The sequence below is a fragment of the Tupaia chinensis genome, unplaced genomic scaffold (genome assembly GCF_000334495.1).
Source record: "Tupaia chinensis unplaced genomic scaffold, TupChi_1.0 Scaffold000208_1, whole genome shotgun sequence".
NCBI classification, from domain to species: domain Eukaryota; kingdom Metazoa; phylum Chordata; class Mammalia; order Scandentia; family Tupaiidae; genus Tupaia; species Tupaia belangeri.
In genome coordinates this window covers 3462370-3475931 of record NW_006159683.1, presented here as the reverse complement: position 1 = coordinate 3475931, position 13562 = coordinate 3462370, and the positions used below count along the sequence as shown (strand labels likewise).

Below are 13562 nucleotides of genomic sequence, written 5' to 3'. Positions count from 1 at the left end.
AAGATCCCGAGAGGAGAATGGAGGAGAAGGGATTGCGGCGTGACCATCCCCCCTGGGGGGTGATTTCTCGCTTTCTGTCTCTATGTCTCTCTCTGTCTGTCTGGCGAGCGCACACGCCCTATAGCAAAAAAAAAATAAACCTCTCCAAAAAAAAACCAAAAATAGAAAGAAAGAAGTTCACTGGGCATAGAGCACATGACTTATTTGTAGTCCAGAACCAGGTTCAATGCCTAAATATGGTAGTATTCAATTAATTGGTGTATGAATGAATTGTGAATCTGCACTGAATGTGGGACATCAGTCAGGTTAACTGGATTTTGTGAGTATTTTCTAAATTGAAGCATCACCCTATCTTGACCAATTTCCCTAAAATATTGCTATAATAAATTATGAATAAATGTTGAAAAAGTGAAGTCTAGTATTTGCTTCTTCTTAGGTTCCTCATGGCTATTAAGTGCTCCCCATCCTGCAGAACCACTCATTTATGGAACTATAACTGAATTCTTCAGATACCCGCTCAACATTAACCCATGAGTTGCTGTTAAATTCCTGTCCTGGCTCTTAAATTCCACATACGTCTTAATTACCCAGATATGTAAACTCTGTATATACATGGTAGATATCAAGCATACCCCAATCTCTTATTTTAGCCTGTACGAAAAGAGCCAATTTTAGAATTGAAAGGGACTTTTTTATTTTTACTGGTTTCAAAACCAAGCCTCTTGAAAGACAGGCAGTTTTTTGTTATTGGGAGGAGCGGTAGGATTGAAGTAAAGAGGGGCAGGTTTCAATTCTTGCCTCTGAAGCTTGAATCACAGCCTCGTCCTGGCTATGAGTTCATAAACAGTTTACTTAACTTTTATTGCTGTTACAGTTTTTGGAAAATTAGAGTTTGTATTTACTTAAGTTTTAAATTTACATATAATCATTGAATTGCTTAATATTATTGAAGATCAGTTTTTCCATTGTAAAGTTTGGCCGACCACAGTTTGAGTCCCAAACCTGGTGGTCGACTTTCTCGCTTTCTCTCTCTCTCTGTCTCTCTCTCTCTCTCTGTGAGCATATGTGCCCTGTAGCAAATTTAAAAATAATAATGATAAATAAAATTTAAGGAAAAACAAAGCTTGCTAGTATTTTGAATGGGATTACATTGAATCTATAGTACAATTTGGGGAAGGACTGGCATCTTAATAATATTGAGCCTTTGGATCCCTAAATAGGGTATATCTTTTCATAATTATTCAGGTCTTTAATATCTACAGTTAGTATTTTAGAGATTTCAGTGTACAGATCTTCTATATGTATTATAATTTTTTCCTGTGTAGTTCTTATTTCTGATGTTATTACAAATAATAATTTCTTAAATTTCTATTTCAATTATTTGTTGTTCATATGTAGAAATGATATTGTAGGTTTCAAAAAAAAGTTTGGTTAATATGAGGGGAGGGTCTTCAAAAGTTCAGAGAAAATGTATGTTATGAACTATGCATAAATTCTTAAATTTGGGAACTAAAATGAACTCATACTTTAATTCCATTTTTCAGGGAACTTTATGAAGTCCACTCAGTCTATCTAAGTGGATCATGACAAGACATTACTTGAGATTGTACCGACCAAGTGTAATGTCTATGCAAAGCAATTTCTCAACATCACCTTTGCCCTTCCTTGCTTGAGTCACACAGTCTATGGCAGAACTAGTACTTAGACGTTTTCCTGGCGTTATTACGATGGGTTGTGGTACCTAGCTGACTTGACAGAACTCATGCACATCGAAGACACAGTAAAGGGGCCATGTCACACCAGCGTTTGAATCCAAGACTCAGGATTTCTCACTTTAACCACAATCTCTTTTCTGAGTTACACGTTTTATTGCTCTTGCTTTTTTCACTTTCCTTGCACAGTGAGTTTTGGCATCCTCCCCGTCAACCATCAACTCTCATTTAACTTTGTCTAATTGACAAGATCATTTTTTGAAGGAACAAGATCATTTTGATGAGTCTCTAGCACCTCAGAGCAAAGCATATAAGCATTTGGAAAAACAAGGCCTATGTTGCCTAATTGTCTTTAATATTTAAAAACCAGATTCTAAAATACCTAGTTAAATATTTAGGCTAAATTGAAAGGATTTCCTTTAGACCCTGGCAGTAAACAAAGAGTACTGGTAGCACGGAAATGTTAGTCATTATGAACTTAAGTCACCATGACATGTTAAAGTAATCAGATAGGAGATGCAGCATCGTTCATTTCCTATTCTCATTCTCCCAGAGTTCATTTGTCATTTGAAGAGACAACTTATTTTTCTTTTTCTTTCCTGTAAAGGTAGAAATCTCTGGGTTCTTGTCGTGGGGCGATTTCCAAAGGAACACAGAATCGGGATTCCAGAGTTCAAATATGTGGCAAACATGCATGGAGATGAGGTATGTATGTGGCTTGAATTTCTGAAATGTCACCAAAGAAACTTCCCCTCAGGTCTCCCGAGCTTTGTGTAAATGTTCGAAGAAGCTTGGAGAAGTCTCCAGGACAATTTGCAGCAAAAAAAAAAAAAAAAAAAAAAAAAACCAAGGCCCAGAAGGTCTTCCTGGAGGCCTTCTGAAAGAATCGAAGGAATTTAGCCCAGTAGCCATCACAGCCAGTGGATTGTGTACCTAGTGCCATGTGAGAGTAACCTGAGCTTTTTGGGGATCTGGGGCTGGGAGAACAGTGCCCAGTCTCTGAACTCCTGCCAACCAGGTCTCTCAATTCTTTCTTGGGCTGATATATATTTTTTTTTCCACCTCTTGGTCATCCATCATTAAGATGATCCAGCAAAGGAACATTATATTTGAATGAAAACTGTCAGAAGATCCCAAATAGTTATCCAAAGTCCTCATATCTGGCTTTCTAGTTGTGTTTATCTCTCTCTCTTAATCCATCACTTAATATTTTCAGTGTTCAAGTTCAGGCAATCACACTGGGTTTCTCTCATACTCACCATTCCATAAGTACTCTTAAATTCTTTTATAACATCTTGCCTCTTTTCCCACTTGTAAACATTAGCTTTTTAAATTTTATGACTTTCATTTTGTTTTGATTTTGTTTTTTTGAGCAGGGTCTCTCTCCTTGAGACAATCCTGCCTCACCCTGCTGAGTAGGAGGGACTTCAGGCACACACTACTGAGCACAGCTCTTCGGGTGGGCTGGGAATTGAAACTACACCTTCCATGTGGCCTCAGCCTATGATGTAGCAGTGTTTACTGGTGCATGCCACCACAGGGGCCATATTTTGTGTTTTGAAAAAACCCTTCATCTGGCCCCACAGCCTAGTAGTTAAGGAAGCTGGATCCCCATGGCCAACCATGGTTGAAATCCTGACCCCAGCCACTTGAAAACTTTGTCAGGTGTGTGCATATGCATGCTCCAAATCCTGACAGGATGGGGAAATGGAAAAGGGGGTTTGGTAATGTGTGCCTCATTGGGAGTCCTTTCTTTCCCTCTCTGTCTCTCTCTCTCTGGAAAGCACACATGCCCTTTAGCAATTCAGAACAAAAGAAAGAAAAATACCCTCTTACCACTTTGACCTGTCCAATCTTTCTTGCCTGACAATTGAAGATGTCACCTCTATTTCTCATCTTACTTTTCAGAATATTTTAGGAATGGGACAACTGCAGTGTTTTCTCTTCACCAGGACTCCTTACTGCTGGGCAATCAAATAGCTCTTAGTCACGAAAGTAGGGAAAATTTGCATAGGAATAAGTGTAATACCTTGTGAAACACACCTAAGGAATTCAAAGCAAATGCATGGTCCAATCAGTACAGCCTGATAACTTGTTCAAATACTTCTGGATTTGCAATCCGGGTGTGCTGTCATCAATGCCGAGCTCCCTGTCTTGGCCTATCCCTTCCCAGATGCAAGCTCTGTAAGAAATGGATCCACCCCTCATGACACACACAATGCCTGCTCTTGCCAGGCAGGCTACCCAACCTTGCCAGGCAGGCTACCCAACCTGTCCTGCTGAGGGAGGGAACTTCTAGCAGCTGGAGCTTAAATGCAAACTTCTTCCTCTAAAAAAAAAAAGAGTAGTCTTGGGACCAGCAGTTAGCATAGTGGCTATGTTGCTGGACTCCCATGTAGTCAACCATGGTTCTCATCCCGGACCCGGTGGCTTAAACTCACTCCGGGCACATGTGCATGCATGCCCAAGATCCCAAGAGGAGAATGGAAGAGAAGGGATTGCGGCGTGGCCATCCCCCCTAGGGGGTGATTTCTCACTTTCTGTCTCTCTGTCTCTCTGTCTGTCTGGCGAGCGCACACGCCCTATAGCAGAAACCTCTTAAAAAAAAAAAAAAAGAGTAGATCTTTGAACCTGATTTGGGGATGGGTGGATTTGGGGGCGGAATCCATCCATGACTTTTTGAGAATAATAAGGTGTTTCTTTAAAAGATTCTACATTGCTGGGAATCTGCTCAAAGTTGCCTTAGCAAGACAACTGCCGCAGACAGTAGCCCGGACTTCCTTTCCCTTTTGCTATCTTGTCTATTGATCAAGGTTCCCTGGAATCCATTTTTAATAAGAGACATATGGCACTCATTGTCAGCAGTAGTTTATTTACTGAACTCCTTGCAATTCAGAACCTGTTGCCTGCTACAGAAATTCGTTCTTAGAACTGAAACTTCTAAAGCTAGGAGGATTCGCTCCCTCATCTACCCCTGAATTTGCTTCTTCTTTCCATGCGTTTTCCCAAATTTGAGGCATCTTGTTCTCTGGGTAGTTATTGTGTCCCCTCAAACCAGGGCCTGCTAGTTCACTCTGATTCTTTGAGGAATGCTGACAGCTGAGATTAGGCGGGGGCAGGAGGGTGGGTGGAGGGGAGTCCACTGGATTTGGAGGTAAGCATGTGAAGCACCGTTACCTTCTTCTATGTCCTAGTGGTGGCACTTTCTGAAAATGTATTATATGTATTATTCTGGATTTGGGACTTGTGTATTCTGCCTTGTCTGTGCTACTAAACACTAGAGTGTTAGCCTGACTCTGCATACGGGGACTAATCACCACCTTGTCCCTCCCCTTAGATCTCTGAGAATTGTAAGCATTGTCAGTGCCCCCCTTCCCCATTAAAAAGTAATATGGGTGATTCCTCGCTGTCTCTTTGGAGAGTGCATGCACCCTATGGCAAAAAATCTCTCTCAGAAAAAAAAAAGAAAAAATATATGTATATTTTATTTCCCTCGCCTGAACTCCACCCGAGTGTGCGTGTATGTGTACCCCACCCTCAATACCATCGCTATATAACAGTGAGCAGCAGCAGCAGGAAGACCCGATTCTTTTGATTATAACTGTCATTTTTCCTCATTAATTTTTACTTTATCTCTTCATGCTTCATTTTAAAATTAGGTGTTTAATTAAAATGTATCTATTATTATAAAATCAACATATGTGTATCAAGAAAAAATACTGGTAAAGAAAAAAGAAAACAATATATATTGACCTCCTAAAGTATTATTGACAGTTTCTTTTTATTTGTCCTTCCATATCTTTGTGTGTGTGTACATATACTTTTACCAACTGAGGCTGCTATTTTGCTATTTGCAGGATTTTAAAATTAGGTGAGAGGGCACATGCACTTGCCAGAGAGAGAGAGAGAGAGAGAGAGAGAGTACCTCCCAACCTCCCAGTGGGGTGTGTTCACACTACAATTCCTCCTTCATTCTCCATCCTGTTGGGATTTTGGATTTGGGGCATACACGCACACTCACCCAGCATGTTTTTAAAGCCACCAGGGATTTGAACTGCAGTCAGCTATGTGGGATCCAGCTCCCTTAACCACTAAGCAATGGAGCTAGTCTTATAATATTTTTAAGTTGATACTAGCTATCTTTTATTATCCATGAATACTTATCCTACCTTTCTCTTATCCCCAGTTTTTAGCTTCTCCAATTGTCCTCAAAATGTTCCTAAAATTTCCAGAATAGAATATAGTTCAGAGCCATACTTCACATTTCATCACATTTGGCTGACATGTTAGATCTCTTGGGTCTCTCTCTCTCTCTCTCTTTTTTTTTTTTTTTTTTTTTTTTTGCCTAAGGGCTTGTGTGGCATGTGTTCACTGGAGAGAGAGAGAGAGAGAAAGTGAGCAATCCCCCTTCGCCCCTCCAGAGGCATGACCACACTGCAGTCTCCTCTCTGTTTTCCTCTCAGGATTTTGGGCACATATGCCCAGTCTTTTTGTTTTTGTTTGTAATACAGATTTTTGCTACAGGGCACATGTGCTCATCAGAGAGACAGAGAGAGAGAAAGAAAGCAAGAAATCACCTCCAGGGGGACGGCCATGCCGTAATCTCTTCTCCTCCATTCTCCTCTCAGGATCTTTGGCACACATGCACATGGCACCCAGCGTGAGTTTAAGTTGTCGGATCTGGGACTTTAACAATGGTTGACTATGGGGAAATTCAATGACATAACCATTACACCATCTGCTGGTCCCCTTAGTGTGTGTGTGTGTGTGTGTGTGTGTGTTGTGGTAGGGGGAACCCCAGTTTTTATTTATTTTTAATTGCAATTTCTAATTTACATTCTTTATAGGGTACAGTATGATTTTTTAAGTATGTATATGGTGTGTTATAAGCAAGTTGAAGATATAAATATATTCACCGCCTTCAACGTATAACATTACACTATGTAGTACACATTTGAAATTCACTCTACTAGTTATTTTGGAAGTATATATTAAATTGTCAATTATGTTCTTTATTGTGAAATACTATCATAAAGAAAAACAAAGTAATTAGCAATTAACAAAAAAAGTCCCATAAACTAATGAGGATGGACTTCTGAAAACAAAGATAATCTCTTTTCTTTAGGAGAGATTTTTGCTATAGGGCATGTGCATTTGCCAGAGAGACAGAGAGAGGCAGAGAGTCAGAAAACTAGAAATCACCCCCCAGAGGGGATGGCCATGCTGCAATCCCTTCTTCTCCAGTCTCCTCTCGGGATTTTGGTCATGCACACACATGCGCCTGGAGTGAGTTTCTTTTTTTTTTTAATTTTATTATTTTATTATTTTTTAATCATTAATTTATTTTTACATTTTTTCACAAACATTTACTTTACATATTAAAAAATTTTTGCTCATACTCCACGGTTCTTGACAGTTAATAAACTTTCAAAATTTCAAAATACTGAATTTTAAAGATAATGTTCAAAATATTTGTTATAATTTTGTTTTTGACTATAACAGAGACAGTATGGTTTTAAATATTTTTGAGAAAATATTTACAGGTCAACTACTCAAACTGTTGAAAACCAAATGCCCAGCACACAACTCACACATAAACCTTCTCAATTCAGCCCTGCCTACCAAATATTCTGTGGTATACCATCTGCTGGCAAAGATCAGTCTCTTTTTCTTCCTTCAAAGTCTTTCTCAAGATAATCCTCTGGGACCAGCAGTTAGTGTAATGGCTATGTCACTGGAATCCCACGTAGTCGACTGCAGTTTGAGTCCCAGACCTGGCAGCTTGCTTTCTCACTTTCTCTCTCTGATAAGTGCATGTGCTCTATAGCACATAAAATTCATACACAAATAAATGAATGCATTCCAGAAATACTAATGTAGTTTTACATACTGTCAAATGGAAATGTTATTTTAAACAATACACCTTATTGTCCTTGACTCTCAGCAAGGTCATATGCTGGATTTCTCAAGTGGGGTGCCCATGAGATTTATTAGGAGAAACTCATTCTTCATCATTTTTCAAAAGATAACAACCTCAAAAAGGCATAGGGTCTTACGTAAGCTATTAAAAGACTGCCCTTCATCTTTCCAAGAGCTTCTGTTGGCTTACTTGAGATCCAACTTAGTTCCATAGTTTTCTGATTAATCTTCAGATAGGACATTCCAGTCAAAGCCCTGTCCAATAATGAATATTTTCAATTTCTGATTCAATGCAACAAGCATTATTGAACTTATGCAAATAACCCTTCTGCCACAAAATAAGAATACTCTCAAATATTTTCCAATTCCAGAGGGGTCAGGAAGGAAGAAACGTTTATGTTTCCAATTAAAGAAACAAATGAGAAGAAAAAATATTTTCACAAATTGCTGAGCTTATTAACAGCTCAAAAGAAAGCAAAAGCCTTAAACTGGAAAAATAAAGGATAGTGAAAAAAAAATCAGTAATGTTTTACTCAAAAGTTATAAAATTCTATTTCACCAGTTCAGGCTTAGGTTCAATCTCTTCTGTCGAATTTGCAGTGTTACTGTGGTGCGATCTTTCCATTTAAATCCTGAAAGTTAGCATTCAGTGTTATCATTGATATTTCTTGTCTCTAGCATTAAGTTGGTCATTTTCTTGGGTGCATTTTGTTCTCTTATTTCTGTGTGTTGTCCTTTCAGAACTTCTTGAAGAGTGGGTCTGCTATTGGCAAATTCTTTCAGGTCTTATTTATCTGAGAATGTTTTTAGCCTTTCTTTCCATATGAAAGATAATCTTGCCAGGTATAGTATTCTCAGTTGAAACTGTTTTTCATTTAACATTTTGAATATATTTTCCCATTCTTTCCTTGCTTGCATTGTGTCTTAATGAAAGGTCTGCTGTGATTCTGATGGGATAACCTTTTTAAGTAACCAGATGTTTCTCTCTTGCCAATTTTAGTATCTTGTCTTTGTGTGTGGATTTGGCCAATCTGGCTATGATGTGTCTTAGAGAAGATCTTCTTGGGTTCATTCTATTAGGGGTCCTTTGTATTTCTTAGGTCTGGATATTTGAATGCCTATCTAAATTTAGAAAGTTTTCTTCCAGGATTTCATGGAATAGATTATCAATGACCTTATTTCTTCACCTTCTGGGATACTGATTCTCCAGATGTTTGGGTCCTTAGTGGTGTCTAGTATTTCTCGTATAGTATTCTCATTTTGGAGCGTTATTTTCTCAGGTTTTTTGGTTGTTTTTTTCTGTCTTCAACATCCAAGATTCAATATTCTACGTGGACTAATCTGCTTTTAATACTTTTGAGGGAGGTTTTGATTTCCTGGATGGCAGCCTTCATCTCTAATAGCTCCATTTAATTCTATTTTTTGGTGTGTATTTCCTGTTTCAGATCATGTAAGAACTTCCTCACCTCCTGGAACTCATCTCTTTTCTCCTGCATCTTCTGGAGTTCATTGTCTCTCAGCTCCTGCATCTCATTTAGTTTTGTCACTATGAATATTCTGAAATCTCTAGTGGACATTTCCATGAGTTCTACTATACACACCACCTTCTGGCCCTCTTGGCTCTCCCTTAATCCAGCATTTAAAGTATCTTTTCAGTATAACAGAGAGACCCCATCAGTGTCCTGCAGTGTCCCACATTCTGAATTTTGCATTTGCTTCCTTATCTTCATTGAACTTGTGTCTCTATTCCCTCTGTTCACTTCACATGGAAGTTAGATCTGAAGCTTTGTTGAATTTAGGTGAAACATTTGTGGTTAATACACATCTTAGGAGTTGTGAAGGTAGGTTCATTTGACTTATTCTGGAAGGGCAGGCTAATTAGCTAGAAAATACTTGGGGATACAAGAAAGCAAACTGTGGATTGCAAAATCAACTTAAAATAGCCCATTTGCAGGCAAGTGTTGTTGAGAAAGAAATGAAGTTAAACTCACTCATTATTTTGTAAGAATTTCGTTTTTATTCTTACAAAGTGAGGTTGTTATAGTAGGGGCCAGGCCCATGTTGTAGATACTTTTATTATTGTCTTCAGTGACCTTGCTATTGGTTCACATCCTTTCTATGACACTGGCTCACCGCTCACCATATCACATTAATCAGTCTGACAAGTTACCTACTACATGCTGCTTCACAAGAAAATAATAATAGCTACAATTCATTTATTTATATATTGGGTTTCGACATAGGGTGTAAGCACTCGCTGGGGAGAGACAGAAAGAGGGAAAGTAAGAAATCACCCCCCACCCCAGGGGAATGGCCATGCTGCAGTCTCTTTTCCTCCATCTTCCTCTTGGGATTTTGGACATGCGCATACACACACCTGGCATGTTTCAAGTCACTGGGTTCAGGACTCAAACCACAGTCAGCCAGGTGGGAGTCCAGTGATGTAACCATTATGCCATCTGCTGGTACGGCTAGGAAATTTTTTTAAGCTTCTGTTTCCCAAATATTAATGAGTAATTTTTACTATGATGATTTATTTAAGGATAGATTTTTGAAAAATCCACATCATATTTAGAATTTTACATTTGATGGCATTGATATATCATTTATTGTATTCCGACTATATAAGTTGAAAGAAAAAACATTTTCTGGATAACTGTAATACTTGTCAACCTAAAAATAATAATAATAATATCCACATACCTTCTAAGTATGAGATAGTTTTTGAGACATAGTTTTTAATGTCAAATGTTTGTCTTTGGAAGATATTTTAATGGTTTACACAGACAATAGGATATAACATCCAAAATTGTCCCTGTCCCAGAGAATCTGAGATGAGTAGTATGGGGAAGGCAGAAAATCTGGCCCCCTTCTTTTTTTTTTTTTTGGAGAGATTTTCACTGTAGGGCGCGTGCGCTCACCAGACAGACAGAGAGAGACATAGAGCCAGAAAGCGAGAAATCACCCCCCAGGGGGGATGGTCACGCCGCAATCCCTTCTCCTCCATTCTCCTCTCGGGATCTTGGGCACGCACGCACACGCGACTGGCGCGAGTTTTAAGCCACCGGGTCCGGGACACGAACTGCGGTCGACTACGTGGGAGTCCAGCGACATAGCCATTACGCTAACTGCTGGTTCCCCCTGGCACCCTTTTTAAAGGTTGTACTAAAAAGTACTGACAACAGGCAGATTAATAAAAAAGAAACCATACACATTTATTTCAACATAGACATTTGTCCAGGGGAACCTTACAAAATATGAGCTCAAAGAGGGGCCAGTTAATCTTCATAAGAGAAAGGAAAAGGGTACAGGCAATTTTAGAGTAGATCATTTTTTAGGTCAAAGAATAGTCTATTGTTCAGACAATGGTGAGTAAATGATTCTCCTTGGAAGTTGGATGGGCCTGGGAGACAGACAATAGCTTGTGACAAAATCTGCAGGGTGTGTTAATATCTTCCACCTCCCCACCCCCACACTCCATATGAGCTTAGTTAATGAAACCTGTGGGAAAGACCAAAGGTAATTGTTTTCTTCTTTGGTGGAACTGTCAACAGGCCGATAATGGAATATCAGAATAAAGTGCTTCCTTGCACTTTGGAGAAAAAAAAGGATAAAAGATAACCAAGAGGAAAGGGGTAGGGAGAAAGTCAGAAAGACACCTTGGTTCTGAGGCTGATTTTCCAACTCAGCATGTCAAAGTGCCAATCTCTGGGGAGTCATTTTCTGAGCCCCAAAAATATTCCACATGCAATAGAGATTCCAAACTTATCATTAACACAAAACAAAAAAATGAAGACTTGCCCTTCCAAATGCCACTCCCAAGGTTTTTTCCAACACTGTCCCAAATGATAGCAAATGTCCTGAGTTCCAGAGAGTGGCTTTAGGTTGTTAAATTCTTTCATTATGGATTTAGACAGAACTAATCATTATTTCAAATGAAGTGTCTCACTCACTTTAAGTATATATTAACTATCCTCACATAGTGATCTTTTTTTCCATCTCTTTCCTGGGCAACAGTGATTAGGTAGCCCAAGTGACTGTTAGGAGCCCTCACTTCTGGAAATTTTGTTCAGTACTGAAAATCCTTCAAATAAAATGTTTCGATCATATTTGTACATCTCCTTTCGCTAAGCACCTTATGTCTTCACGTTTTCAGAAAGTTCCTAATCAGAATAGTCTTGGATTTGTCATTAGCAACTTATTAACAGTTATTTATTGAAAACATGATAAACCAGAAGCTGAGCGAAGGTATGCCCGGGTACAGAGGACAGTGGTTAAGATCCCTGCCCTCCAGGCTTAGATGGCGACTGAGAAGACAGGTGGTCAGTCAGGCTCTGGCAAGGGATTATAACGTGTGGACGTGGCAGCAGATTGCAGAGGAGCGTAACGGACTGCACAGGCAGGTTATTGAACTCGGACTTGGGAGGCCAGTGGAAGTATGCTAGGAAATGTAATATTTAGGCTGGCATTTGAACGATTAGCTAGGCAGTCAGTCCAATAAATGAAATAAGTAATATAGCATGTGGAGCCCCCAAACTGACAAGACCTATTTTTCTATCTAAAGAGGCATTGCAGTGTAGCATTTCAAAAAACATTCCTTCATTAAGACAGCTGAAGTTTATGTACCCTTCTCTATCTCAGCTTCTCTCTCTGCCCCCCACACACCCCCGCTACTCCGCATTGTGTATTGTTCATTCAAAAAAATTTCCCCATTGTTTATAAATACTCTTTGAAGGGCTGAGAGCACTCATTTTTATCAGTCTGGTGGATTCTAACTTGAACTCAAACTTACAAGAAAATTTATTTTCGACTTTCTGGGTTGCTGCCATTTTAACTAGCAGAAGAATCATCAGTGAGAAGCTCTAGAAGCTGGTGTGTCCATGAAGCCTTTTCAGTCTCTTAATTAGGGATTTGTTCATTAAGTCTACATTCTCACAAAAAGGAAGTAAGATTGTTAAATGAAAGGCTGGTTAAGCGAATGGAAACTGTTTTGACCACATTCTTTTTAAAAATTTGAACAAAAAGGAAGTGAGATTGTTAAATGAAAGGCTGGTTAAGCTAATGGAAGCTGTTTTGACCACATTCTTTTAAAAAATTTGAACTCTCCAGGGTTTCGTATTCAAAGACTTACTTTTAAACGAAGAAAGGTTTATACATAAAACATGAATAAGTGTTTGAGACACTTATATTAAGATTGAGAAGAATTAATTTGAATAATATTTGGCATAAATCTGCTCTTACAGAGGCAGCAAAATATGGTCCCACACCAAAAAAGAGAATTTTGTCTAAATCCTTCTGAAATTGTATTGGTTTACCTCATCGTTTTTTAAATTCTCTGACTCTTCATTCTTTATCATATTACCAAGATTTTTATTTACTCTTGAAGTTAAGAACTTACAATTTGTTCTAGAATATTGAAACATCAGAAAATACTTTGATTACACGCTTGTTTCCCTAAAAGAATCATGATTTTGTTTTTGTCAAAATGATTTTTTCTTTCATTAAAAAAGTGATACCAAAAAAAGGAAGTAGAAATCATTCCCAATATCATCACCAAGAAATAGTCATCATTAATATTCCAAAGGAAGTAGAAATCATTCCCAATATCATCAAAGAAATAGTCATCATTAATATAAAGACATTATTACAGATTTGCATATTTCTGTAGTGAGAATGAGAGGAATTAAAGAATAGAAAGTAAAATGTTTGTTGTATCTGCTATCTTTAAGGTTTTGTTTATCTTTATTCATGGTAGAGCACAGGAGAGAGAAAGTACTCTCCCCACCAGGATGGTTTGGTCACCCTGTGATTCCCTTCCTTTAATCCTCCTCAGATCGTACCCAGTACTTTTCAGTCCAAGTAGACCAGATGGTTAAACCATGATCACTATATACTCTTTTTTAAATCATTTTTTAAATTACTCATACATTA

The 13562-nt window shown here is 38.5% G+C and overlaps 1 protein-coding gene across 1 annotated transcript in view; it reads left to right on the top strand.

The window, feature by feature from the left end:
• The window catches only part of CPM (carboxypeptidase M), a 91894-nt gene that overhangs the window by 50294 nt on the left and 28038 nt on the right, over window positions 1-13562 (top strand). The window contains exon 2 of the mRNA XM_006147293.3: window positions 2320-2417. Within this exon, the coding sequence (XP_006147355.1) occupies window positions 2320-2417 (98 nt within the window). The remainder of the gene's footprint in view (window positions 1-2319; window positions 2418-13562) is intronic.